Source organism: Conger conger, chromosome 11, assembly GCF_963514075.1.
Source record: "Conger conger chromosome 11, fConCon1.1, whole genome shotgun sequence".
Lineage (NCBI taxonomy): Eukaryota > Metazoa > Chordata > Actinopteri > Anguilliformes > Congridae > Conger > Conger conger.
In genome coordinates, this window is record NC_083770.1 from 44,079,827 (window position 1) to 44,107,326 (window position 27,500).

Below are 27,500 nucleotides of genomic sequence, written 5' to 3' on the forward strand. Positions count from 1 at the left end.
CTCATTCCCTGTGAGGCCTGAGAAGAGAGGGGACACGTGTTCCCATCTGACCGCCTCTGGAACAGCTGCAAGGCTGAGGCCAAGAGGAGCCCCACGTGCACATACTCTTCGCTGCCCGGGGGGAGCGTTTGGGACGCTCTGGCCCCGAGGGGTCGCCCCCCTGACACCGCTGGGCTGAGCTGGAGGGGCTTCCTGCACCCGCTCTCCCCCGGGGAGGCGATCGGCACCGGGGGCCTTAAATAAACAGCCCCTGAGCCTGGAATCCCGGGCTAATAGGGGCTTTGCCTAATCTCCCCTTCTTAGCGCACGTACACGGCTTACAAGCCTTTTCGCGGCCTGACTCGTAGGCCGCGAAACGCTTACTGTTTATTTATACCGCGCTCGTCAGAGAGCAACAGCTTGTCCCCATCATCAGCGGCGGGAGCCAGGGGGCGGGCCAGGTGTGTGCCAGTAACCCATATTCCCTCCCCCCCTCCATGGGGCCCGGACCCCTCCCACAGCCAGCTGACTGGGCACCCACAGGAAGTCAGAGGCTGGACTAACCAACGGTGCTTTATGGGGGCATGGTGGGGTTTAGCTGAATGGGCTCACTGTCTGAAATAGTTCACCGCCTTCCAAATGGCAGTGTCTCTCGCTCGTGGAATTGCTGAATGGGTGGCTCCCACCAAGGTAACAGCAGTGCCTGTGTTTGGCCACTAGATGGCCAAAGGACACTGATGGGGCAGTCTTAGCCTTTCAGTATGGCTTTCCGCCTCCCCACAGTAAGTGAAGCTCAAAGTGAATGTTCAGAGTTGCCCCTCAGGATGCTTTAGAACATGGCCATCCACCTATCCATTGAATACATTTACCCAGTGCTTTATGTATGCTCCACAAATGGTTTCATCCATCTTGTAGAATGGACATAGAGTTAGGAATAGATATGAAATGTTGAAGCAGCAGAGAGGGTTAGAGAGATGTTGAAGGAGCAGAGAGGGTTAGAGAGATGTTGAAGCAGCAGAGAGGGTTAGAGAGATGTTGAAGGAGCAGAGAGGGTTAGAGAGATGTTGAAGCAGCATAGAGGGTTAGAGAGATGTTGAGGGGCAGAGAGGGTTAGAGAGATGTTGAAGGAGCAGAGAGGGTTAGAGAGATGTTGAAGCAGCATAGAGGGTTAGAGAGATGTTGAAGGAGCAGAGAGGGTTAGAGAGATGTTGAAGCAGCATAGAGGGTTAGAGAGATGTTGAGGGGCAGAGAGGGTTAGAGATGTTGAAGCAGCATAGAGGGTTAGAGAGATGTTGAGGGGCAGAGAGGGTTAGAGAGATGTTGAAGGAGCAGAGAGGGTTAGAGAGATGTTGAAGGGGCAGAGATGTTAATATTTGCATCTAGAGAAAGCAGGGTATTTTTTCCTGTAATTTAGCTCTTCTTTTCTGCATATAAAGCAGAGTCCTGCATTAACGTGATCACTGGATGTGTCTGGGAACTGCATCCTCAGTATTGGGGACCTGACTCACAACTGCAGTATTTAGCTCAAAGATAACACTGTCAGCCAAACCCGCCCCTCTCCCCCCCCCCCCAAACAGAGCAGCAGACAGCCCAGACCGGAGCCCTGCCTCTGCCCCTGTCTGTTCCCCCGCTGTGCTCTTGGGAGAGACGTGATCTCAGTGGGCGGGCGTGGCATCCCCACCCCGCATCTCCGCTGTTGGCACGGAGTTGAAGAGGGGATGCCCGCCTAGGGGCCCTGCTGTGTTAAAGGGCCTGTTGGGGCATTCCACCACCACCACCCGCCCACAGCGTGCCTTCAAAGGGACATCTTCCCTGGCGGGTAGTGCTTAGTGATGAGCATGGGCTCCGCAAGCCGAGCCCTGACCAGGCTCTCAGATTACCGCTCCTCTGGATGTAGCAAAGCGGCATTCCCACCAGGAATCCTGGAACGTTCCTCTGGTTGTAGCAAAGCGGCATTCCCACCAGGAATCCCGTAGCATTCCTCTGGATGTAGCAAAGCGGCATTCCCACCAGGAATCCCGGAGAGTTCCTCTGGATGTAGCAAAGCGACATTCCCACCAGGAATCCCGGAGAGTTCCTCTGGATGTAGCAAAGCGGCATTCCCACTAGGAATCCAGGAGCGTTCCTCTGGATGTAGCGGAGCGGCATTCCCACCAGGAATCCCGGAGAGTTCCTCTGGATGTAGCAGAGCGGCATTCCCAACAGGAATCCCGGAGCGTTCCTCTGGATGTAGCGGAGCGTGGGCCTGTGTCCGTGAACTCAGCCTGCACGAGCGTGCACTCAAACGGGCATGCGTGCGCTGTGAGAGAGACTCATCACCAGCGGGGCACCCATCTGTCTTTAATAGAGCGGACTGTGGGTCCGGCTGGTTATGAATGTTAAAAACAGGGCTAACTGCCCGAGCACACACTCCTGAGTTCTGCCTTGAACTGAAAAACAGCAAACTACTTCTCCTGTGGTTGCACTTGAGCTTCTAATGCTTACAAATCGTCATCATTTGAGCATACTTTGTCCTTTGAGTCAGACTCCTCACCTGAGCCTGTTTGATAGCAGGATCGCTGCGGTTAAATTGATGCCATTGGCTGATTTCTGAGCAATGGCTGACGGTTCGTTGGTGTGCTGTAATGTGTACGTTGCCATGATGACTGACGGGGGGGTGTGCGTGCGCTCTGGACCAATACTGCTCGCCCAGGGCCGGTTCTGGCAGCCGACCCCCGCCGGAATATGCTGTGAACGTTCCTCTGTGCGCGAGGGTAATTGGAACCGCTTGTTGCCGTGTCTGGGGAATCCTTGGATTTTACTGGGAATCTGAAAGCATGCAACGCCCCCCACCCCCACCCTGGTCTGTCTCTCTCTCTCTCTCGCTCCCCCCATCTCTTGCTTTCTCCCTTGCCCTCTCTGAAGAGACCTCTGGCTTGCTCGTGGGATTTAATTTCATTGCAATTATCTACATATAGAGATGGAGCTCTTGTCCTGACTCATAAATGGAGATTTGTAGTAGGATCAGCTGCTGCTGTAACAGTTGCTCTTTTTCCTCTGCTGCATTGGTTGTGCACGCTGTGTGTCACAGTCCACACTGAACACGTTACTCAGCGCAGGGTGAGAATTCACACCTTACTGTTAACCCCAGAGCCCTAAAGCCCCAGACACACCCAGCCCAACACCTTACTGTTAACCCCAGAGCCCTAAAGACCTGGACACACCCAGCCCAACTCCTTACTGTTAACCCCAGAGCCCTATAGCCCCAGACACACCCAGCCCAACACCTTGCTGTTAACCCCAGAGCCCTAAAGACCTGGACACACCAAGCCCAACACCTTACTGTTAACCCTAGAGCCCTAAAGACCTGGACACACCAAGCCCAACACCTTACTGTTAACCCCAGAGCCCTATAGCCCCAGACACACCAAGCCCAACACCTTGCTGTTAACCCCAGAGCCCTATAGCCCCAGACACACCAAGCCCAACACCTTACTGTTAACCCCAGAGCCCTAAAGACCTGGACACACCAAGCCCAACACCTTACTGTTAACCCCAGAGCCCTAAAGGCCTGGACACACCAAGCCCAACACCTTACTGTTAACCCCAGAGCCCTAAAGACCTGGACACACCCAGCCCAACACCTTACTGTTAACCCCAGAGCCCTATAGCCCCGGACACACCCAGCCCAACACCTTACTGTTAACCCCAGAGCCCTAAAGACCTGGACACACCAAGCCCAACACCTTACTGTTAGCCCCAGAGCCTTAAAGGCTTGGACACACCCAGACGCCGTTGGCCAATGGCCGGTTTTTGCGGTGTGTCCCACACCGTTGGCACTGGTCGGCCCTTATCGGCGCCTTATTCAGCGCGTTGTGGAGTGTGAACGTACTCGCACGTCAGCCGTTAGCTGCCGTCTGTGCAGTGTGTTCAACTCCTGTATACGAGCACCATGAGGCGACATGAGGCCTCTCAAAGACATCTGACAGGAGGCCGTGGTTGCTGCTAGTTCACAGCTCATCTGCTTTCCCCTCCCCCACTCCGCAGTGTGTATCTGTCTGTCTGTCTGTCTGTCTGTCTGTCTGTCTGTCTGCGCACGTGTCTGTCTGTCTGTCTGTCTGTCTGTCTGTGTGTGTGTCTGTGTCTGTGTCTGTGCGCACGTGTGTGTCTGTGTGTGTCTGTGTGTGTGTGTCTGTGTGTCTGTGTGTGTGTGTGTGTGTGTGTGTGCGCGCGTGTGTGCGCGTGTCTGTTTGTGTGTGCGTGTCTGTGTACGTGGTTCTGTGTTGGCTGGCTGATTGACTGGCTGATTGACTGGCTGGCTGCTGGTGGGACAGTGGTGCAGTGGCTCCTGCTTGTGTATGGAGGGAGCGTGGTGTGTGCTGGCAGAACTGCAGAACTCCTCAGTCTGGCATTCTGAGCAGGCTGGGGGGAACAGGTGTACAGAGAGGAGCGGTGTGTGTGTGTGTGTGTGTGTGTATGGTTTGCGTGTCTGTGTGTATGCTTGCACGTGTGTGCGCGCGCGCATGAATGCCTAAGTGTGTGTGTATGTGTGTGCGCGCACCTGTCCGTGTGAGTGTATTTCCATGCGTATGTGTAACTAAAGGCCTGTCACGTACTGCCCTGTGGATCAGTTCCGTCTGCGGCCAGTGCAGTCGCAGTGTGCTGCCCCGTGTGCAGTCGCAGTGTGCTGCCCCGTATGCAGTCGCAGTGTGCTGCCCTGTGTGCAGTCGCAGTGTGCTGCCCTGTGTGCAGTCGCAGTGTGCTGCCCTGTGTGCAGTCGCAGTGCAGTTGCTGGATGCTGAAACGCAGCTGACATTGTTGGCACGCTGTTGGGTGATTGTGCGGTACAGTCGGTGACGTTGCGGTACAGTCGGGTGATTGTGTGGTATGGCCGCTTTCCGGGTCAGGAGAGGACAACCGTCGCCCGACCGTTAGACTGGCTTTGCGGTCTGGCTTCGCCGCGGTCGCTGGGGCTGCCGTGGGAGTGTGAAACGGCCAGCGCATGTAAATGACCGTCCTCGGCCGCGAAAGCCCGGAATATTCCGCCTACACTGGCTACACAGCTGCTTCCTGATTCAGAAAATCTGTTTAGAGCACTGCACTGGGCTGACCTAACCTGCCCCAGCCTGCCCCAAACTGCCCCCTCCTGCCCCAGCCTGCCTCAAATTGCCTCCTCCCATCCCAGCCTGTCCCGGCCTGACCTGACCTGACCTGCCCCCTCCTGCCACAGCCTGACCTGACCTGCCCTGAACTGCCCCCTCCCACCCCAGCCTGCCCTGAACGGCCCCCTCCCACCCCAGCCTGCCCTGAACTGCCCCCTTGTTCACCTTACATGCCCCCTCTGACTGAACAAACTGCTTACCTCAGTTAACATGCTCAAGTAGCCATAACTCTGCTCTCAACAAGAGGACACACATACACACACACACACACACACACACGCGCACACACACACATTGTTGTCCAGAGTTGTACAACAGCCCTTTGATTCATGTACGAGCGCTGCTTGTAGCCTGGGGGAGCATTAGAGGCAAGGTGCTGTGCGGTGATAAGAGAGACGCACTCTGAGCATGTGTGAGTGTCGCTGGGACGTTCAGGGACCCCTCTAACGCCCCCCCGTCCCCCTCTCGCCCCCCTGCAGCGGTGCCGTTCCCGCCCCACCAGCGCCTCTCCGTGAAGGAGCTGTACGAGGACGGCAAGCCCAAGCCGGAGGTGCTGAAGAGCCACCTGGTGAAGGAGGGCCGTCTGGAGGAGGAGGTGGCCCTGCGCATCATCAACGACGGGGCCGCCATCCTGCGCCAGGAGAAGTGCATGCTGGAGGTGGAGGCGCCAATCACAGGTACCGCGCGCTGGTCACATGTCCCGCACCCACCAATCAGAGTCAGCCACAGACACTCAATCTGTCAGTCACAGGCCCCACACATAAATATATAAACCTTTGTTTGAGATTAAAACCTAGCAAATAAGACCTAGCCAAGACCTAGCAGCATAACATTACAAAATCACATTTACTGGACCATTACAATACAGTACTATACACAAGTAATATTTCGTGTGCCTTGCACAGGTACTGAATGTTCCATCGATCACACTCACATACATATGAGTTAGTCACCCTCATTTTAGTGCAGAGTGCTCTGTCATTAAAACTTGTCTGGACAATATTAAAGGGCCTCAGGTCAAGTTTTAAATGTTTTTGTTGCATGTGCTGTACTTGCGTGCACAATTCCAAATAAACAATTGAAATAAACCTTGGCTGCCGGGAGCCAAGATCAGTTAAACACAAAGAATAATGTTGCATGGTGACCATGTCGCTGTTTGCAAATTCAGTGGCCATCTTGTGAAGAGAAATCAAATCTAGAGGTACACTTAGGAAATATCAGTGCCTTAAAGAGCCTGGTTTTCTTTCCACCTGGATAACGGTGAATTTCCTTCCTCTGTTTGGTGAGAGGCTCAGGCTGCTCATACACCGTTCAGCAGAGATTGCAGCTGCCATACATATTATCAAACCTATCCAGCTTTTTCATTTTTTCACCTTAACACCGTTTCTTTCAGCCAACCGCAGACTCGGTATGCAGTCGAGCAATCAAAATAGCCTTTTTTCTGCAATCGAAATGTTACGAACCTCAGCCGACGAGCGGCCGATGACGTGCCTCGTTCCGAACGCCAGGCCAGCGAGGACCCACAATGCACTGCGTTAAGGACAGGGCGGCCCCGCTTTCATATTTACCAGACGGCCGCTGAAAGATGAGGGGTCATCTGAGCGGTCTTGTCAAACAAGAGGAGTGAGTCACCCGCGCCCTTCTCTCCGCCCCGCTCCCAGCTCCGCTAATGCGTCGCCACGGTTTCCCAGCCGCTCCCCCTCTGACCCCCGTGATTCACAGTTTCTGATGAAGTGCCCCCCCCTCTCCTTCCCTGGGCTTGGGAAACAGCGGAGCCGCAAACGCAGCGCCTGAGTGACGCGGCGCAGGAGCGTTAATTAAGACATCTGTTTGCAATGAAAAGGCTGGTGAGTCAGCCAGAGTGAATCGGTTTGAAGGCCAGCAACATTTTCACAAGTGTGATGGGAGAGGGAGAGGGAGAGGGAGAGGGAGTTCTTGGGTATGGGGGTTTGTTTGTTTGCCATTTATGTTCCTCGATGCTTTTGCAGCAGAAGTTTACCTCTCATGCAAATGAAGCACATTCATTTGGATTTGAGAGAGAGTGGTAGAGTGGGAGAAAGAGAGATGGATGGAGAGCGAGATTGAGAGAATGGCACTGGTATCTGGAAGTTATTGCAGGGAGCTTTGAGGAGCAATAAAAGTGTTCTTTCTCACAGCTCTATGAGAGAAAAATGCCCAGCCTTTAAATAGTTGATTGCATTCCAGCATTTATAATGCAAAAAAAAGAAAAAAAAAACACACTGAAAGGCACCATTTCACAAAGCTGACCAGAGAGAATTCAGCACATTACTGTCACTCTCTGAAATGGCTCAGTAAATACCCCAATAGTAATTAAATGGGCCAAGACTTCATGTTGGGTTTTTGCTGTATAATCGCATTTTCATTGCTTCCAGCAATTACAACGAATGCTTCCAATATCTTATTACACTTACTCTATTACAGATGCAAGCAAGTACATTGCCAGTCATCCTTGGTCTGACTTACATATCTGTGATGGGGGATGCACTGTACAGTGTTCCTTTCTGTGATTGACTGCAGTGTTCATCTGCATGATTGACAGTGGTGTTCCTCTGCCTGATTGGCTGCGGTGCTCCTCTGCCTGATTGGCTGCAGTACTCCTCTGCCTGATTGACTGCAGTACTCCTCTGCCTGATTGGCTGCAGTACTCCTCTGCCTGATTGGCTGTGGTGCTCCTCTGCCTGATTGGCTGCGGTGCTCCTCTGCCTCATTGGTTGCGGTGTTCCTCTGCCTGATTGGCTGCAGTACTCCTCTGCCTGATTGGCTGCGGTGCTCCTCTGCCTGATTGGCTGTGGTGTTCCTCTGCCTGATTGGCTGCAGTGCTCCTCTTCCTGATTGGCAGCTGTGGGCAGCAGCCAGCTTGGCCGTGTGTTTACCCCGGTCCTGCGGTTTAGTGCCCGCCCTGGGCACCGTCGTTTACATCTCTTGACAGCAGCTATTCCTGCATGCGTTCACTCTCCTGGACTCATGGGAAGCCGGTGGCATCGACTCAGACTCCACCGAACCCGTCCGGAGCACGAAGTGACTACGGGTCCCAGAGTTTGAGCCACCATGCACTCAAGTTTGTGTCCTGTTGGCGCTGGCGGTTCTGCGGTTTTAGTGGCATTAGCATCTACTTCTGTGCTCTTTGAGGCTCTTGTTTCAGGCCGTATCCCGTTCTCAGCTAAGGGTAGCCAGGTGTAGAAGAAATCTTCCCTTGTAGAGCTGCCAGATCCTCTAGTTTGCATGCGCAGTGCTGTAATTCAACACTTTTCCTGCCAATCCAGGGCTCTATGCTAACATTCTTTCCAAGGACAACATGTGCTCCTAAGTTAGTTAAAATTTAGGAGCGCACTTTCGTATCCCAATTAGTAGATGTTCTCCTCGATTATTTTTCCAGTTGGCACACATCGCTTTTCACACGCAAATGTTCCTCAAATGTAGAGCCCTGCGTTGGTTTCCGATGGAGATTGTTTTGGGCGGCTAACGTGCTGGACAAGCCGCGGGGTCAGCGCACGGTGCTCAGGCCCCTCTCTCCCCGCCTCTCCCCAGTGTGCGGTGACGTCCACGGGCAGTTCTTCGACCTGATGAAGCTGTTTGAAGTGGGCGGCTCGCCGACCAACACGCGCTATCTCTTTCTGGGGGACTACGTGGACCGAGGCTACTTCAGCATCGAGGTGAGTGGGCCTGGGCCTGTCCCGCCGATAATGCTACGCGTCTTCACCAATCTACTCTCACGGAAAACAGAGGGGAAAAGACTTCTGTAGTCAGAGCAGTTATCTGTGCTGCCCGTCTGGACTGGTTTGCTGTGTCACATCGGTCACCACGTTCTCTGCTGGGCAGATGCTGAGGTGGAGGCTTGTATTTGTATCTTGTAGGGCTCTACGCTACAAACACATATGCTCTTAAAGTTCAGAAATTTAGGAGCTTGTGAATGCATCCCAGTTAGTGGATGTGCTCATAAGTTATTATTATGGTTGGCACGCATCAATTTTCAAAAGCTAATGCTCCTAAAATGGGAGCACGGTAGAGCCCTACGTTGTAGGGTCAGGGTGACATGTCAAGTGTCAAGTATTTTGATACATTGATACTGTTTGAAAGCTACAGTACAATGCTGTTTTACATTTTCGGGATGATATTTTCCACTTGCAAATTCTTCTTTCCACTTGTACGGTGCAAATTCCTCCATTATAGCAGTCAGGTAGGATTTATTCCCCTGGCTCGAGGAGTTGGCGGGTGATAAAAATACGGTAAATGATGTAGCGCCTCGTCTTTGTGCTTGTTGAACATGAACCGGCAGGAGGAACCGGAGCACAGACAGGCTGTCGGCAGGGAACACACAGTACCGACCTCTCTGCATCTCCACCGGCTCGAGTGAATCTGCACCATATATCTACACCACGCTGGAGTGTAATATCTACACCACGCTGGAGTGTAATATCTACACCACGCTGGAGTGTAATATCTACACCACGCTGGAGTGTAGTATCTACACCATGCTGGAGTGTAGTATCTACACCACGCTGGAGTGTAGTATCTACACCACGCTGGAGTGTAGTATCTACATCACGCTCGAGTGTATCTGCACCACGCTCGAGTGTAATATCTGCACCACGCTCGAGTAATATCTACACCACGCTCGAGTGTATCTACACCACGCTCGAGTGTAATATCTACATCACGCTCGAGTGTAATATCTACACCACGCTCGAGTGTAATATCTACACCACGCTCGAGTGTAATATCTACACCACGCTCGAGTGTATCTACACCACGCTCGAGTGTAATATCTACATCACGCTCGAGTGTAATATCTACACCACGCTCGAGTGTAATATCTACATCACGCTCGAGTGTAATATCTACACCACGCCCGAGTGTAACATCTACACCGCACTGGACGCCGGAGGGTTAAAGCCGGCCTTGCCAAGCGCAGTGTGAATGATAACACTCCTCCAGCTTGCTGCCATTTCGGAGGCATCGGTCTTTTCTGCTGGCTGGCGAGAGGCTCCGCTGGCACCCTGCCTGCTTGCTCGGTGTTGTTTGATGTGAAACAGGCTATAGAAACCGGAGGAGTTTGGATCGTTTTGCTACTACATATCTGCATAATTTTTCCACAACTTTCCAGACATTTCTTTTTGTCTTCATTGCTTCAGTGGCTGTACTGAAAATGAGATGTCCGTGTGTAGCCACGATGAGATCCACCCAGCTGTGCAAAGGCCCTTAACCCTGCATTGCTCCAGCAATTTGTCCCCTGTCCTCTGCTTAGTTGATTTGGATAAATGCATCAGATAAATAACCAATAACCAAAAATGACCAATAAAGGCTTTATTTATACTCGTGGGAAAGCTGCATTCGCTGGTGTCTATGCCTGTCCAGTTTCTTTGTTTGGAGTGATCTGTCTGATCTCCTGTGGATGCTGTTGATGAAGCCCCCCCCCCCTCTACTGCACTGGACAGTCATGCGTCTGTCAACAATGAGCCACTTCATTTTCGCTGATCTGTGGTTAGCTGTGCGCCTGGTCACGGGGTATGAGTGGTGCACCTATGCAGCCAGGTCCTCCAGGTCTTCTCAGAAGTGTCTCTGTGACTTAAACCCACCGTGGGAGTGACAGTCGTAGCATTTCATGGGAAAGGAGACATTGCGGCCGTTTAATCCCGGTCGGCAGATTGCTCTCGGAAGACCGCAAATGATAGAAACCGCGACGGCCCCTGTTGGGGCGTGGGCCTCTGTTGGTGCCGGAATGAGATCTGTAACAAATTGGGGTTGGGCTCCTGAGGAAATTGCCTTGTCTTGTTTCACAAACTAGATTTTGGAGCAGAGCGCTGACCTTCCTTGACCCCATCCATCCCAGCCTTCTAGCACATTTTCTTATGTATTCTCGGTCGCTAGGCAACCTGGAGGAATTGCTGGCATCCTCGCAGAGGCTGTGGTAGTCGAGCAGTGGGAGTTGTTTAGTTGGAAAGTGATCAACTGGCTGAAACTACATATACCTCTGTGTGTGTGTGTGTGTGTGTGTGTGTGTGTGTGTGTGTGTGTATGTATACATATGTGCTATGTCTGTGTGTGCTTGCGTGTACGTGCATGTGTGTGTCCGCGCATACATGTATGTGTGTGCGAGAGAATATGGGCATAGATACTACATAAAAAAAGACATTCCAAAAAAACCTGCTCTTCAAAGGGTTAATTGATGTCCGTTCTGTGTGTAGCAGCATCCGTCTGAATGCGTGGAGATGACATTGGTCAGAACAGAGCCAGAGCTTCGCACCTCCTCTGCTGGGCGTACGGGCACGCGGCCGCCCTGACTCCGCGGATGGAGGTGTATTATTTATAGACCCTCAGAAGAGTGGCCTTATCGCCGCGGGACAGGTGAAGTGCCTGGGTGTGTGGTCTGAATGAAAGGGCCGTGGAGGCTGGAGGCTGCAGGCCGCCCCTCCCCCTGGAAGGGCATCCGTCCCTCCGTCCTGCGGGAGGGGGGCGGCCGGGCGTTTGATGGGGGGTGCCTGGGGGTCCGGCCAAATGTCACGGATGAAAGGCCCCGGATGAAAGAGCGAGAGGCGCGGCTGGTAAAGCCGAACGAGAGGTCGGGTCGGGAGCCGTCAAACCCTCTTCATCTCCCCCGGGTCACCTGCGGCTTCAAAACCCTCGCGCGTACCAGCGCACGGCCGCGAGACCCTGCCTTGCCTGGCCGCGACCCGGACAGTGGGGGAGGGGGCAGTCCCCCTCTGCGGAACTGGAGTTCTAACAAAAAAAAACCCAAACTGCTCTTCAAAGGGCTAACTGTCCACCTCTCACTGGATGTGTGTGACACCTCATTTTCCTGAGGTGTGCTCGTCTCTGCTCTGCATCGATAGAAACGGCTGGAGCAACGAGCTCGGCTCACGAATGCAAACGGCGCATTCTGAGAGAACAACGCGGGTTAAAGCCTGAAGGCAGCGGAGACGCCTGGCCTGGCGGTGTGGTGGGCTGACCGTGACGGGACCGCCCCGGTCTCACGGTCTGCTGCGCGGTCGCTGGGCTGGGTCTGCGTGGAGGAGGGGCTAATCACGCCTGGTCACCGGGCCGGTCCTCCGCGCTCGCCGTGTGGCGCTGCTGAAATAGATATCCAGGTTAAGCTGATAACTTCATGTAAGCGCTAAAGCCGGATGTGTGCTGGGCGTGGGGGCAGGAATGAGCTGAGAGGTTAGCGCAGAGGGAAGGAGGAGGTAGATACTGGACCGGTGTCCGTCTTCATCGAGTGTTGGAGGGAGTGTCTGTCTGTTGTGCCTTCGTGCTCCTGTGGCTGTGCAGTCTGTGTGTGTCTGTGTGTGTGTGTGTGTGTGTGTCTGTGTGTAGTTCTGGAGAACAGTTCAGCGGTCCAGAAAGTCTGGTCACAGTGGTCTAACGCAGTGGTTTTTAGGTCAGGCCGCCTTTGGTAATAGCCCAGTGGGCACGTCATTTGGCCGACGGTTTGATGGAACCGGAGCATCTGGATTCCGCTCCCCCCCTCTGTTTCTGTCTCTTTCCCTCTCTCTATACCTCTCTTTCTCCCTCTCTCTTATCCCTCCCTCTCTCTCTTCTCTCTCTCCCTCTGTACCTCCCTCTCTCTCTCCCTGTCCCTCTCTCTTTCCCTCTCTTTCCCTCTCTCTCTTCCTCTCTCTTCCTCTTTCCTTCTCTCCCTCCCTCCCTCCCTCCCTCCCTCTCGTGGAGCACGCAGTCCTTTTTAACCGCACAAGTGTTTGCAGAGGCCCAGCTGTATTTGTCCAAAAGAGTCTTTTCTGCCATTCAGTTCCAATCACCTGCTCAAGGTCCTCTGGCAGCTGGACAATAGGGCGAGGAAAATGGAAGTGCTTGCTGGCCTACTCAAACACTCCTCCCGGCTCCTCGTTAACGTCAGCGCCCGGCACTGACGCATGTGTGGCAGCCAGTCAGGGACCTGTGAGCCCTCCAGGGCCAGGTGCAGGCCTGGTGGAGGTGTCTGCTTAATGAAGGGTTTTTTCTGATTGATGCTAATTAAGAAGGTTTGGATGCGTCCGTGCACTCAGGCCGGGAAACGCCGGTCACCTGCAGCATTGTCTGGGCACAGTGCTTTTCAAGCTTTAACAAGGCAAAATTAGCATTCAAGATGAGTGTTCGCGCCAACTGTAGCAATCCACCTTCTGTGTTGCCAAATTTAGCCTTTCCCTTTGTTTGGTCAGCGGTAATTATCAACCATCCTCCTGCTGGATGGTTTGTTTGTTGGGGGACCACCTGTGAATAAAGTTCTGAGTCATAATTGTTGGCTGATTTGAGAAATTAGCATTTACTGCATTCTACATTTGTGTTGGGCAGATTCTCTTACCAGGAGAAACAGTAGAAGCTGTTAGGATCTTTAGGCAAGCCCTTCAGATGGTGTGGCCTTCACCAGTAGCAGTGCAGGACGCTAGGAATCTCCATTCAGACGCCATTTTCATGGCCATCATACTGCACTGCTTACTGCGATGCTTAGTATGCTAACAATACGCCTGATGTTTATGGATCGTTCTTAATCACATGATAATGTGACAATGACATGTTGCAGGACAAGCGGCCATAGCAACCCATAGCAACCCATTCATTTTTGTGGCAAAACACGGGTTAGATGACATGGCATCCATGAAAAAAATATTATGATGGTGCCCAGTCAATATCATTTTTCATATGAAGGTTGGTTTTATTTGCTGGTCACATGGCCCCATCTCTCTCCCCTGATTGGCCACACTGAAAAATGGTGCTTACTTCATGCTGGACTTCTGATGTCGAGACAGCCACTCCACCTGCCGTTATGTGACAGAAACACGTGTGACATTTGGGGCCCATTGTCCCTGCAGGGGGTTGTGGGAATATTCCGGCACGGCCGGGAGAGTGCAGAACCTGGAGATGGGTTCTACGCTAACAGCCCTTACCCAGGACCCGTCCACATTACCTGCAATTACCTGCTCCTGCTTGCGTGGGCTGCAGGAGCGCCTGAGATCTCTTTTTATCCGCCTCTCTATCTGTTATTTCAACTGGCATTTCAGCGCCCGCTGTCCTCGGTTACCTTGGCATTTTGTTGATGGGGCTTAGAGGTGGCATTTGATGGTGCCGCTGTTTTTTTTTGCGGTAAATGGGAAGGTGGGAAGGGGAGGGCGGGGGAGATTGTGCGGATTGGTTGGGTTTGCACTGAATGACACCTGACAGGACTACACTGCGTTTCCTTTTTTCTTCTCCTTTGTTCTCCTTCCTTCTCTGGACTCTTCTCATTCCTTTTCTTTTCTTCTGTCTCTTCTCCTTCATTCTTCATTTTGGTGACATTGGTTGCCGGTTCAATCCCCCGCCCGGGCTGTGTCGAAGTGTCCCTGAGCAAGACACCTAACCCCCAAATGCTCCTGACGAGCTGGTCGGTGCCTTGCATGGCAGCCCATCACCGTTGGTGTGTGAGTGTGTGTATGAATGGGTGAATGAGAAGCATCAATTGTACAGCGCTTTGGATAAAGGCGCTATATAATGCCAACCCTTTACCATTTCTCTTATCATTCATTCATTCACTTCTCTTCCTCTGTCATTCATGGCTCACTCTCTTCTCTCAGCCTGGTTTGAGGCCTGGCTGCTGAGCTGTGTGTGAGTGTGAGTGTGAGTGTGAGTGTGAGTGTGAGTGTGAGTGTGTCTTTGTGTTTGTGTGTCTGTGTCTGTGTCTGTGTCTGTGTCTGTGTCTGTGTCTGTGTGCGTGTTAAAGTGGTGGAGATGGTCTCCAGTGAATGAAGGCAGGCTGCACCCCCTCAGTGTTGGCGTGGCTGGTGGCCGTCTGTCAGGACAGCAGGACCGCATGGACCGCATGTAGTGACAGCACTGAGCTCCCGCTAAGTGCTCGGCAAGCTGGACAATTTAGCGTCAAAGTGCCCCGGAGCAATCATATGTGATATTTTTTAATAAACGTACATTTCAAGCTCCCTTGTCTGGCTCAATATCGAGGAGGAAGGTGGTGTTGCCTTTGTACAGGAGATCCCATGGTCACACTTGTGCCCCATTAGAGAGGATGGTTGTGTGTATAGTGGCATAACAACGCTTAATATTGGTGTCTGGAGGGTAGTAGACATATTGGGTGGATTCATGACCAAGATAAAAGCTGTCCTTGTTACACCCCCCGAACCTCTGAATTAGGGTGACATTTGTTAACTTTGCATGAGCATGCGAAACTGAGTTCATTGTACATTTTTTGGAATAATTAGAATTTGTTTAATTCTTCAAATTCAAAGCATATCAAATGATACGGTACATTACAGATAATTAAATAGGAAAAAAAGTATTTGTTGCCCTTCAAACATCCATCACTGCCCATTATTGAATTAGAAAGCCTCCCTGTAAAATTGTTCTGACAACCATAAGTTGCTCGGATCATTGTGATTAGATCACTGACACTGACACTTGTAGGGTTCAGCCTCTTGTGTTTAATCACGGTTCCTGTGATCCTGTAAAACAGAGAGACAGGCCTGAAGTAGAACGTAGGGGCCCGGTAAGAGGACAAGAGTAAGAAGAAAAGCTGATGGAGTTTGTTGTAGTACCTGCATTACATGAAGAGAATGTGAAGTGTATGGTAGAGTGCTGTTTTGAAAGCAAGGGGTAGTCACAACAAATATTGATTTCATTTAGTTTTGAACTGTTCTCTGCTCTTTATAGGAAATCTTTCAATTTTTGAAAACTCTTCATTTCATTATTTTTGAAAGCATCTTGCCTGAGTCTTTCGCTCAGTACTGTATATAGTGTTGGCCCATGAACACGGCGGTTCTAACCCAGTAATGGCCTTCTGCTCTCTGCCCCCCTCCTGCAGTGTGTGCTGTACCTGTGGGCCCTCAAGATCAACCATCCCACCACTCTCTTCCTCCTCAGAGGCAACCACGAGTGCCGCCACCTCACAGAGTACTTCACCTTCAAACAGGAGTGTAAGTGCGGCCGCGCGGACACTCGACCAGGGCAGAGCCGAGCCGCTCTCCCGCACACACACACACACACACACACGCACACACACACACACACACACACTCATGCGCACACACGCACACGCACACACACACACACACACACACACACACACACTCATGCGCACACGCACACACGTACACTCATGCGCACACACGCACACGCACACACACACACTCATGCGCACACGCACACACTCATGCACACACGCACACACACACACACACACGCACACACTCATGCGCACACACGCACACACACACACTCATGCGCACACGCACACACTCATGCGCACACACACACACGCACACACACACTCATGCGCACACGCACACTCATGCGCACACGCACACACTCATGCGCACACACACACGCACACACACACACACACTCATGCGCACACGCACACGCACACACACACACATGCACACACTCATGCGCACACGCACACACTCATGCGCACACACACACACTCATGCGCGCACACACACACACACACTCATGCACACACACACACGCACACACACACACTCGCACATGCACGCACACAGACACGCACACACACACACACTCATGCGCACACGCACACACTCATGCGCACACGCGCACACACACACACGCACACGCACACACTCATACGCACAAACACACGCACACACACACACACACACTCATGCGCACACACACACACACACTCATGCGCACACACAGACACGCACACATGCACACACACACTCATGCGCGCACACACACACACACACACTCGTGCGCACACACACACACACACTCATGCGCACACGCACACACACACACACACTCATGCGCACGCACACACACACACACACACACACACTCATGCGCACACACACACACACACTCATGCGCACACACACACACACACACTCATGCGCACATGCACACACACACACACACTCATGCGCACACACAGACACGCACGCACGCACACAGACACGCACGCACACAGCACGCACACACGCACACAGACACGCACGCACGCACACAGACACGCACGCACGCACACAGACACGCACGCAGACACGCACGCACACAGACACGCACGCACACAGACACGCACGCACGCACGCACACAGACACGCACGCACGCACGCACACAGACACGCACGCACGCACGCACACAGACACGCACGCACGCACGCACACAGACACGCACGCACGCACACAGACACGCACGCACACAGACACGCACGCACACACGCACGCACGCACGCACGCACACAGACACGCACGCACGCACACAGACACGCACGCACACAGACACGCACGCACACAGACACGCACGCACACAGACACGCACGCACACAGACACACAGACACGCACGCACGCACACAGACACGCACGCACACAGACACACAGACACGCACGCACGCACACAGACACGCACGCACACAGACACGCACACAGACACACAGACACGCACGCACGCACACAGACACGCACGCACGCACACAGACACGCACGCACGCACACAGACACGCACGCACACAGACATGCACACAGACACACAGACACGCACGCACGCACACAGACACGCACGCACGCACACAGACACGCACGCACGCACACAGACACACAGACACGCACGCACACAGACACGCACGCACGCACACAGACACGCACGCACGCACACAGACACGCACACATGCACACAGACACGCACGCACACAGACACGCACGCACACAGACACGCACGCACGCAGACACGCACACACTTGTGTGGGCTGCCTGACTGAGTGAGCTGCGTCGTGTGCGCCTGGCGGTGCTTGCGTGCTTTTGTCGAGCGCTGCTGTTTGATTACTGCGAGGGCGCAATCAGCGCTCCGATATCTCCAGCCCACTCTGTGTGCGTGCTGTCTCAGGACACAAAGGAACGCCTGCTGCTCTGCAGTCGAATATCCCCTATCTCTCTTCTGTACGCTAGGGGTGAATGAAAGGGAAGGGGAAATAAGTGAGAGAGATGTTAAACGTGGCTATAGCTGCACAGTAGTCCTGTAACACACGACTTCAACACACACACACACACACACACACACACTCACACACACACTTGTTTTTGCTACATGGTGAGGACATGCATGTTTTTGCTACATGGTGAGGACACACACATACTTGTTTTTGCTACACAGTGAGGATAAACGCATAATGTGCTTCATTTTGCTACATGGTGAGGACATGCATATACACACTTACCTGTTTTTGATATATGGTGAGGACACGCATAGACACACTTACCTGTTTTTGATATATGGTGAGGACACGCGTATACACACTTACCTGTTTTTGATATATGGTGAGGACACGCACATACACACTTACCTGTTTTTGATATATGGTGAGGACACGCATATACACACCTACACTTCATCACTGTGGCTGGGGTGTTGGAGGCTGAGATACCGTCTGCTGCCTCCCTCTTGCTGTTTAACATTTCACACACACGCCCGTCTCCTCCACGGAGCCCGTATGGTCACCCCGCCGATGCCACTTTGGCGCTAATGTAACCGCCGCTCTCCGCAGACCGCAGAGGGCACTCTCTCCGCCCCCCGACCGCCCCCATTCCTCGCTCTCCACCTCAGCTAAAGGGCACTTATGTGACGTCTTACGCCTCCCCGGCGCCGGCTGAAATGCTCCCAACTGCTGCCCCAAAATAGGAGCGGCGCGGTGCGTTTGTTAAAATGGCGTCTGTTCAGGCGACTTTAGTTTATGAGCAGCATAAAGACGTAACATATTGCTGCAAGGAGTGAAAGGAGTTTTTCCTCTTCAGAATGAGGATTTATACTGGGCAAACTGCAGTGTGATTCTGCATATGAACCAGGGCTAAATTTACTACATTACATTAATGGCATTTGGCAGACACTCTTATCCACAGCAACATACAGTTGATTAGACAATCCTCCCCTGGGCAATGCAGGGTTAAGGGCCTTGCTCAAGGGCCCAACGGCTGTGTGGATCTTATTGTGGCTACACTGGGGATTGAACCACCAACCTTGCGGCCCCCAGTCATGTACCTTAACCACTACGTTACTTTAATCAATAAATTAACTTATTTCAATTTTTAACTTCAACATTTTTTTCTAAATGTGTGGCCACAATAATCGATGCTACAAGCTGAAATCTAAAATGCCTTCTTACTAGCTTATTTATAGTGCGATTTGCTATGATATTGAATGATATCTTAAATGGCAAATGAAGTAAATGATAAAATAATTGTGACTTTTATCGTGAAGGTGTGTTTTGTTGCTCACCAGATGTTCAGGTCAGGCCATTGCATGGACAGCCTTGCTTAGTATTGGTCAATAGCATGTGTGAGCTAAATATATCTTTTCATTATATTAAAAAAAAACAAAGAAGTAGCACGGTTTTATGTAAATACATGTCTAATGAAAACGGTCATTAGCATGCATAGAGACCAATTAAGCGAAACCATCTGAATAGCTAGCATTTCTCTCTGTGTGAGGTGACCCTGTGTTGAAGAGGTTGCAGAATAAGTTAATTGGGCTTGTTTGGAGGTTTGAGGTTCCATTAAAAAAAGTACCACGAATGAAGTGCAAGAACTTCAGTGTTCTGCTCTTCCTCATTATAGCCGAGTGAAAAGATGAATTGACTTTGATTAATAGGGGAGGAGGGTTGACGACCTTGGTGGTTTTTTAGTCATGTTTGCGTTGCTGTTCCCGTTTTTACTTTTAAAGCCCGTTAATCAGCCATTAAGCACAGTTGAGCCTGCAGGCTGTGTGTTTTCGCACTTTGCCCTTTTAACCCGTAGTTGCGCTTGTGATGCTGATCCATTAGACCCATCTGCTGGGAGGATATTATCTCTCACACATGACCATCGGGTGTTTTCAACCCTGCGAGAGAGAATGGCAGCTTTAACACGGTGGCACTTTTACACAGTGACACGTTTACACGCCAGGTGGCTGCTCCTACTATAAACCCTGTAGCACTCAAAAACCCTTCAGCTCAAGACCGGGGCAGGTTTTTTTTATTTACCCCGCACACGTTTGTATGGCCGGCCCAGTGATTGTATCTGTTCTGATCTTGGGGAACCCCCCTCCCCCTTTCCACACACAACACAAGACTATGCTCAGACTCCACCCCTGGTTCACCTTCCCTAGCTTGACCATAACACAGAACCTGGGGGGAAATTAACTCAGTTTGCTCAACAACAGATTGGCCAGCTCGACAAATCAGAGGGGGCCTCTCTCTGTCCTGCACCAATGGGCAGTGAGCTGGGAAGACTGTCAAGGTTACAGTCGGGAAACAAATGAAGTCTCTCTCTCTCAAGGCAAAGCTGAGGCATTGGCAAGCCTTTGTGCTGCTGTATTATCGATATGTCAGAGAAGCGATTTAATGGCCAGGCTTTGTGCTCGGATGAATGTACATAATTCAGCTTTCTGAATGCATTCACCGTCTGGCTCGGGAGGGAATTCTGAAGCGGTACGACAGGCTATTAGAACGTAACCTCTTACGAGGAAATTGTAGGAGAGCTCTTTGCGCAAATTAATGTTTGCGACGGATGGAATATACGCATGTGGATGGAATGAAAAGCACCAAAGGTAGATCCCTGCTGTTTCTTCAGGTTTTGTTTATTTAGTTTTTTTATTTACTTGTTGGTCTGCAGGGCATTTGGCATCTTCACCCCCATTTGTTGGGCTCCATTATAGGTCATTCGACACCCAGAATGAAAATAGTTTGCCGTCTCTGTTTGTAACGTGAAGCCGTGTGGCTGTTTGACCACGTCAAACTGAAGGGTCTTGCTTGGGAAATGCTCATATTAATTCACATCTAATCCTGGAAACAAATAAGGCAGGTGCTTCTCTGCCCTCTTCAACATGACAGTATTACTGCAAATATACCATGACTGGATTCCATCCCTTGGGCTTGTCGTCAAGAACATTCTTTGCCCTGAATTCTCAAAATACAAGGCCAGAATAGCCCGGCACTGGTCGAAGTTTGTTCCTGTACATCGTTTCCCGCCTTAAATGTATTTTAGACGGTAGTTTCCTCATTCCACGGTCAAGGAGAGTTGACAAATAAATTTGGGGACTCCTCATCGCCTAAAAGGTGATTTATATTCCGTCCTTCCGAATTGGCTGGCCTCCCACTATGCCACATTCCTCCCACTGTCCTCGTTAGTCTCTGTGTTCCCACGGGAGGCCACTTCTGCGTCGGCTCCTTTTATAGGCCAGGCCTGCGGATGCTGCCGGAAACATGGTAATTAATAAATGGACTGCTTTACTTCCTTGTGGCCTTATTAAATAAATGTAATTACCCCTTTATTGCATTTAATACTTGAGGACTTTTCTTTATTTAATCAGTTTTTTTTTTGTTGTGTTTTTCTGGTATTTATTATTCTTTTCTTTTTTTTTTTTTACATGGTAGGTACAGTAGTGGCCCTTGACACACACTCACACACACACACACACACACACACACGCACACACACGGACCTTTCCGCTGCAGTTAAAGTGCTTCTCTCCGCAGGTAAAATAAAGTACTCTGAGCGAGTGTATGACGCCTGCATGGAGGCCTTCGACTGCCTGCCCCTGGCCGCCCTCCTCAACCAGCAGTTCCTGTGCGTGCATGGCGGCCTGTCGCCCGAGATCAACTGCCTCGATGACATCAGGAAAGTGAGTCTCCCAGCACGTCGCTTCGCTCTGCGGTGACGTAGTTTCACTCTGACGTCATCTCTGTGTTTGACAGACTTTGATTGGCTTTTACCTTGGAAGAGCGCCGCAATTTTCCCGTCATTTGTACTGCTATACAAATGCCAGTTGCTCTATACAGTATATACACTCACTGAGCACTTTATTAGGAACGTATATTGTATACCTACTTCTTCATGCGTTTATCTCATCAGCCAATTGGGTGGTGTAATTAGAAACACCTTTTTCCGTGAAAAGATTTCAATTCGCAGTGAGCGTTTTTCTTTATTATTGTCCTGTCACTGTCCTGTCACTGTCCAGCTGTGTCATTTGAGAGGATTTCTCTCTGCCGAGCAGATTTAAAGGTAAATGTTAATGTTAAATCCCGTGTATCCTGGACCCGGGATATTGCCACTTAGATGGCTTAGTTATTACTGAAGCGGCTCCAATGATGCGCTGCTCCGTAATAGACTTGTGGAGCTCTGGGTGTCCTGAACTGACACGTACACAAGAAGTAGCTGTCACACTCGAAAGCGTAGTCTTTGTTTTCTCCCTCAAAGAGCGTTAAAGATGTGCATTAGACTGCATAGGCTTGTGTTCTGCCGTATGTGACAGAATAATTAGCATGTTCAGGCTAGCAGTTGTGTATATCTGTGATGAAGTGTTTTTAGGCTGCTGCTGTTCCCACACTGTTGTATTGTTTGGAGCAGCCTGTGCTTACTGTGGCTGTTGGGGTTAGGCTGGGAACCTGGAATTACATGGCTACACATGCTAGTGTATTATAGCTGTTACACAGGCTGCATAGGTCATGCTTGTAGCCTGGGCAATGGGCTATAACCCACTAGCATGAACGCAGAAAGGAAGCGAGCTCCGCACCATGAGTATTGTGCTGTGCTGACCTGTACTGTGCTGTGCTGTGCTGTGCTGACCTGTGCTGTGCTCTGCTGTGCTGTGCTGTGTTGTGCTGTACTGTGTTGTGCTGACCTGTGCTGACCTGTGCTGTGCTGACCTGTGTTGTGCTGTGCTGTACTGTGCTGTGCTGTGTTGTGCTGTGCTCTGCTGTACTGTGTTGTGTTGTGCTGACCTGTGCTGTACTGTGCTGTGCTGTGTTGTGCTGTGCTATACTGCCCTGTACTGTACTGTCTTGTGCTGTGCTGTACTGTGTTGTACTGTGTTGTGTTGTGTTGTGCTGACCTGTGCTGTGCTGTGCTGTGTTGTGCTCCGCAGTTAGACCGGTTTAAGGAGCCGCCCGCGTTCGGGCCCATGTGTGACCTGCTGTGGTCTGACCCCGGGGAGGACTACGGCAGCGAGAAGACCGCCGAGCACTTCAACCACAACTCTGTGAGAGGCTGCTCCTACTTCTACAGGTATGGAGCTGCCGCCTCTATAGACACGCACAGCTTAAATACCACAACACCCTGACGCCTCAGGTTTGTGCCTCTTGCTGCAGATATTAATTGGAGGCGCAGTTGTGTAACTCCAGCAGAGTTTGGGCCGATTCCTGGCCCTCAAATCCAAATCCAGCCCTGTTTTTTTCCCCTCTTTTCCCCTGGATGATTAGTGCTACTGATTGGCCAGACTGAGGGAGGGTGGAAAACCAGCTGTTCTCAACCCTCGAACGAGTCTGGGGAAAACCCGCCGACATGCTGGGTAGCTGTACCCACTTTGTGGGGTGCGTGCGTGCGTGCGTGCGTGCATGTGCGTGTGCGTGTGCGTGTTCGGGGGGTTCTTGGTGGCTAGCGGGGTGCTGAAAGAGCCATATTGCCAGCTGCCACATCCACAGCTCTGCTGTGCGCTGTGGCCTCTGTCTGCTGAAGCGCTCCTCAGTCCTGGTCATTAGCCCCTCTCTGTCTCCTCCGTCTCTCCCCCATTAAAGCACGCCCCAAAGGCCAGGGGGCAGGAAAGGACAATAAACACATACTAACGCAGTTCAAAATGCAAAGATCAGCAAGGCCCCATTAATTGGCACTTGTGTCATAAAAAGACTGCTTGTTACAGTATGTTTTTCATACCAGGTGGCAGCGACCGAAATGTAAAACACATGAATAGGAAGTCCGGGCAAATTTACACTCAAAAACATGTAGCGCTACAGGGACTACAGATGGAAAAATGAGCCTTCCTGGCGAATTAACGTGCACCGTCCCTGTCAAATAAATAAATGTAATTTCATTGAAATGGGCTGTTTCTCTGTCCTTGCAGTTACCCAGCGATATGCGACTTCTTGCTGAACAATAACTTGCTGTCTGTAATAAGAGCGCACGAAGCACAGGATGCCGGGTGAGTGGCAGCTCTTCTGTTTATCGTTTTAACACCTTTTTTTTGGGGCTTTTCAATACTGCTGCTTCCTCCGAGTGTTTGTGCAGTCACGATTTCTCTGTGCTTTAATACGTTCATTAAGCTGTTGGGAAAAGATAGTGTGCTTACTTTGAAAATGGCTACATGGCGTGAAGACGATCATTTCTAAAGGCAAGCACTTGATGTCTGAGACTATGTGTTATGGGAATCCACCCCTGATTAATCCACCGCTGACTGGTTAAAGTGTACTAGAAATGTTATCTTAATTTTGCAGTAAACATGGACTACAAATGAGAGACCAAAATCAAGACCAAATTATCCCACATTGGCATATCATTTTAGCTACTTGTTTTCATTGCTTCTTTATATACAATCTATTACAGTATGGTTTTAATTGTATTATGTGATTTTTATTTTGATTATATGCATGTATGTATGTACTTTCTTTTTTTCATGTTAGTGGAAGATGCCATAGTTTTGTGTTAGAGTTGAAATGAGCAAGGTTTTGGATGTCAGTATTGGTCATACTGGCCTTGGGATCACAGTGGCTGGGGGGAGCCCAGTGTATGCTGGGAGTTTGAGTTCCACAGGCTGGTCAGAGTGCTGCTGTGGTCTGGCTCACCGTGCCTATCTCACGCAGGTACCGAATGTACAGGAAGAGCCAGACGACAGGCTTCCCCTCCTTAATCACAATCTTCTCCGCACCAAACTACTTAGATGTCTACAACAACAAAGGTTGGTTGAATGTTTGTGTGTTTGTGTGTTTGTGTGTCTGTGTGCATGCGTGCGTGCATTTATGCGAGAGGGAGAATGGTGATCGTGTGTGATTTTCCTGACTCTGTCTGTCTGTGTTAGTGTGATGGAGGAAGTGGTATGTTCTTTGGCTGTGTAGACTGTCCCCATGAGTGCTGCCTTCTTGGCTGTACATTTCCTTTGGGTTCTGGGCATGGGAACCGTCTGACCATAATCACAGGTCAGGTTCCGTAATACGCATGAGCAAACCAGCCTCTCACCTCACCCACACCTAACCCCACCCACCGCCTAGGCCTAACTACTGCTAGTCCTCCACCATACCTCTGTATTACCCAACCTTAACTGCTCCTGCTCCTCCACCCTGCCTCTGTATTACCCAACCTTTACTGCTCCTGCTACTCCACCCTGCCTCTGTATTACCCAACCTTACCTGCTCCTGCTCCTCCACCCTGCCCCTGTATTACCCAACCTTAACTACTCCTGCTACTCCAGCCTGCCCCTGTATTACCCAACCTTAACTACTCCTGCTACTCCACCCTGCCTCTGTATTACCCAACCTTAACTACTCCTGCTACTCCAGCCTGCCCCTGTATTACCCAACCTTAACTACTCCTGCTACTCCAGCCTGCCCCTGTATTACCCAACCTTAACTACTCCTGCTACTCCACCCTGCCTCTGTATTACCCAACCTTAACTACTCCTGCTACTCCACCCTGCCTCTGTATTACCCAACCTTAACTACTCCTGCTACTCCACCCTGCCCCTGTATTACCCAACCTAAACTACTCCCACTCCTCCCAGACCACCCTGCCCGCGCTGCTGAGCGTTAACACCTGTGCGCTGAACCACTTCGGTCTGAGGACTCGACCGTTGCCAGGAGACCCGAAGGGACCGTTGAAATGTCTTCGGTGCTTACGTTGTGTCATTAGTAGTCTTATGTAAATTATGCATTCATTAAAACTGTTTCCTAACAACCTGGCATTGTCCTGTGGCCATGAATATCCGAGAAGGGGGAGGCTGGAATAATTGATTGTTGAAAGCATCGACGTGGGCTTGCTGCACTCGAAGACGCCCACGCTTTGCGAAGGCTTAGCGCTCTCTTCCTCTCTCCCTCCCCAGCTGCCGTGCTGAAATACGAGAACAACGTTATGAACATCCGACAGTTCAACTGCTCCCCCCACCCGTACTGGCTGCCCAACTTCATGGACGTCTTCACGTGGTCCCTGCCTTTTGTGGGGGAGAAAGGTACGAGCAGTGCATTCTGGGGGCTTTCTGCTCAGATGCTCTTTTGTTTGTGAAAATTTTAACAGGCCAGTCTGAATCCGCCCGCCTTTTATGGGGAAAAAGGAAATAAGAATGCTTTGTCTCTGACAAACAAGGCATTTAGTGTTCGTTTAGCACGACCTTTCCTGTAGAGTATATAGGCTCAGGAATCTGAATTTCGCTATGCATGGTGAGGCTAGCCCCTAATACTGAATGGCAGTCTGAAGTTGTGCCATCCTGGTTGTGCCATCCTGGTTGAGCGAACCTGATTGAATGAACCTGGTTGTGCCATCCTGGTTGTGCCATCCTGGTTGTGCCATCCTGGTTGTGCCATCCTGGTTGATCGAACCTGGTTGTGCCATCCAGGTTGTGCCATCCAGGTTGTGCCATCCTGGTTGTGCCATCCTGGTTGATCGAACCTGGTTGTGCCATCCTGGTTGTGCCATCCTGGTTGTGCCATCCTGGTTGTGCCATCCTGGTTGTGCCATCCTGGTTGTGCCAACCTGATTGAGCGAACCTGATTGATGGAACCTGGTTGTGCTTTCCTGGTTGTGCCATCCTGGTTGTGCCATCCCGGTTGTGCTTTCCTGGTTGTGCTAACCCGGGTTCCCTGTTTGGCCGCAGTGACGGAGATGCTGGTGAACGTGCTGAACATCTGCTCTGACGACGAGCTGATGTCCGAGGGAGACGACACGTGTGAAGGTAAGAGGAGGACTCCCCGCGCCCCGTCCGCCGTTCGCCAAAACCCGAAACGACCGCGTCTGTGAAGCCCTGCACAGTAGCCCAGTGTGCCTACATAAATGTAAAGGGAGCAGTGCAATACCTTCACTGCTGAGGCTGCAAGCCCTTCCTGCCTGTGGCCACGGCTAAGTGGTGAAAGTTTACCGGGACTACGGTGAAGGAAAGAGTTGCGTCAGGTTTCCGTGGAATATGTTTTGAAGTTTGCTGGAGCGCTTCTGCGTGTGTGTTGTTTTCCAGCGACGGCGTTGCCTTGGGCATTCGGTTGAGCTTCAGCGGAGTGCCGCGGCACGGTGTTGTTTAGTGTGTCTCCAGCGCATCTGTTTCTCCGTCCCGTGAACGCGGGCCTGCGCCCCTGCGCCCCCGCGCCAGCGGGCCGCATCTCCTGGCCCTGCGCCCTCATCTGGGCCTGGTACCGCCGGCCCTGCCCGGTCCCCTCTTGTTAACGGGCCCGACCGCCAGTTTGGGTCCGCTCGCCGGGGTTGTGCGGCGTTGCCTTCGGGGCAGTGCGTGAGAATCGGCCGCGCAGACCCCGGATCGAGTGCGGATTGAAGAAAGTGGGGGGGGGGGGGGCAATCAGTGCCTCCCCATCTCCCCTCCGCTCTCCTCCGCTCTCCTCAGGGCTGCTTGGAGACGCGCTCCCACCAATCAGCAGGAGAATCTCTCCACCGGCCCCTGCCAGGGCCCGCTTTGGCAGGGC

At 51.5% G+C, this 27,500-nt stretch overlaps 1 protein-coding gene across 2 annotated transcripts in view; it reads left to right on the top strand.

The window, feature by feature from the left end:
• Positions 1–27,500, top strand: part of LOC133141042 (serine/threonine-protein phosphatase 2B catalytic subunit gamma isoform-like) — a 52,739-nt gene that overhangs the window by 13,250 nt on the left and 11,989 nt on the right. For both annotated transcript variants that reach the window (XM_061261409.1, XM_061261410.1), the window contains exons 2-10: positions 5,600–5,797; positions 8,670–8,794; positions 15,922–16,033; positions 21,591–21,736; positions 22,979–23,118; positions 23,951–24,028; positions 24,687–24,781; positions 25,919–26,044; positions 26,687–26,764. In XM_061261409.1, the coding sequence (XP_061117393.1) occupies positions 5,600–5,797; positions 8,670–8,794; positions 15,922–16,033; positions 21,591–21,736; positions 22,979–23,118; positions 23,951–24,028; positions 24,687–24,781; positions 25,919–26,044; positions 26,687–26,764 (1,098 nt within the window). The remainder of the gene's footprint in view (positions 1–5,599; positions 5,798–8,669; positions 8,795–15,921; positions 16,034–21,590; positions 21,737–22,978; positions 23,119–23,950; positions 24,029–24,686; positions 24,782–25,918; positions 26,045–26,686; positions 26,765–27,500) is intronic.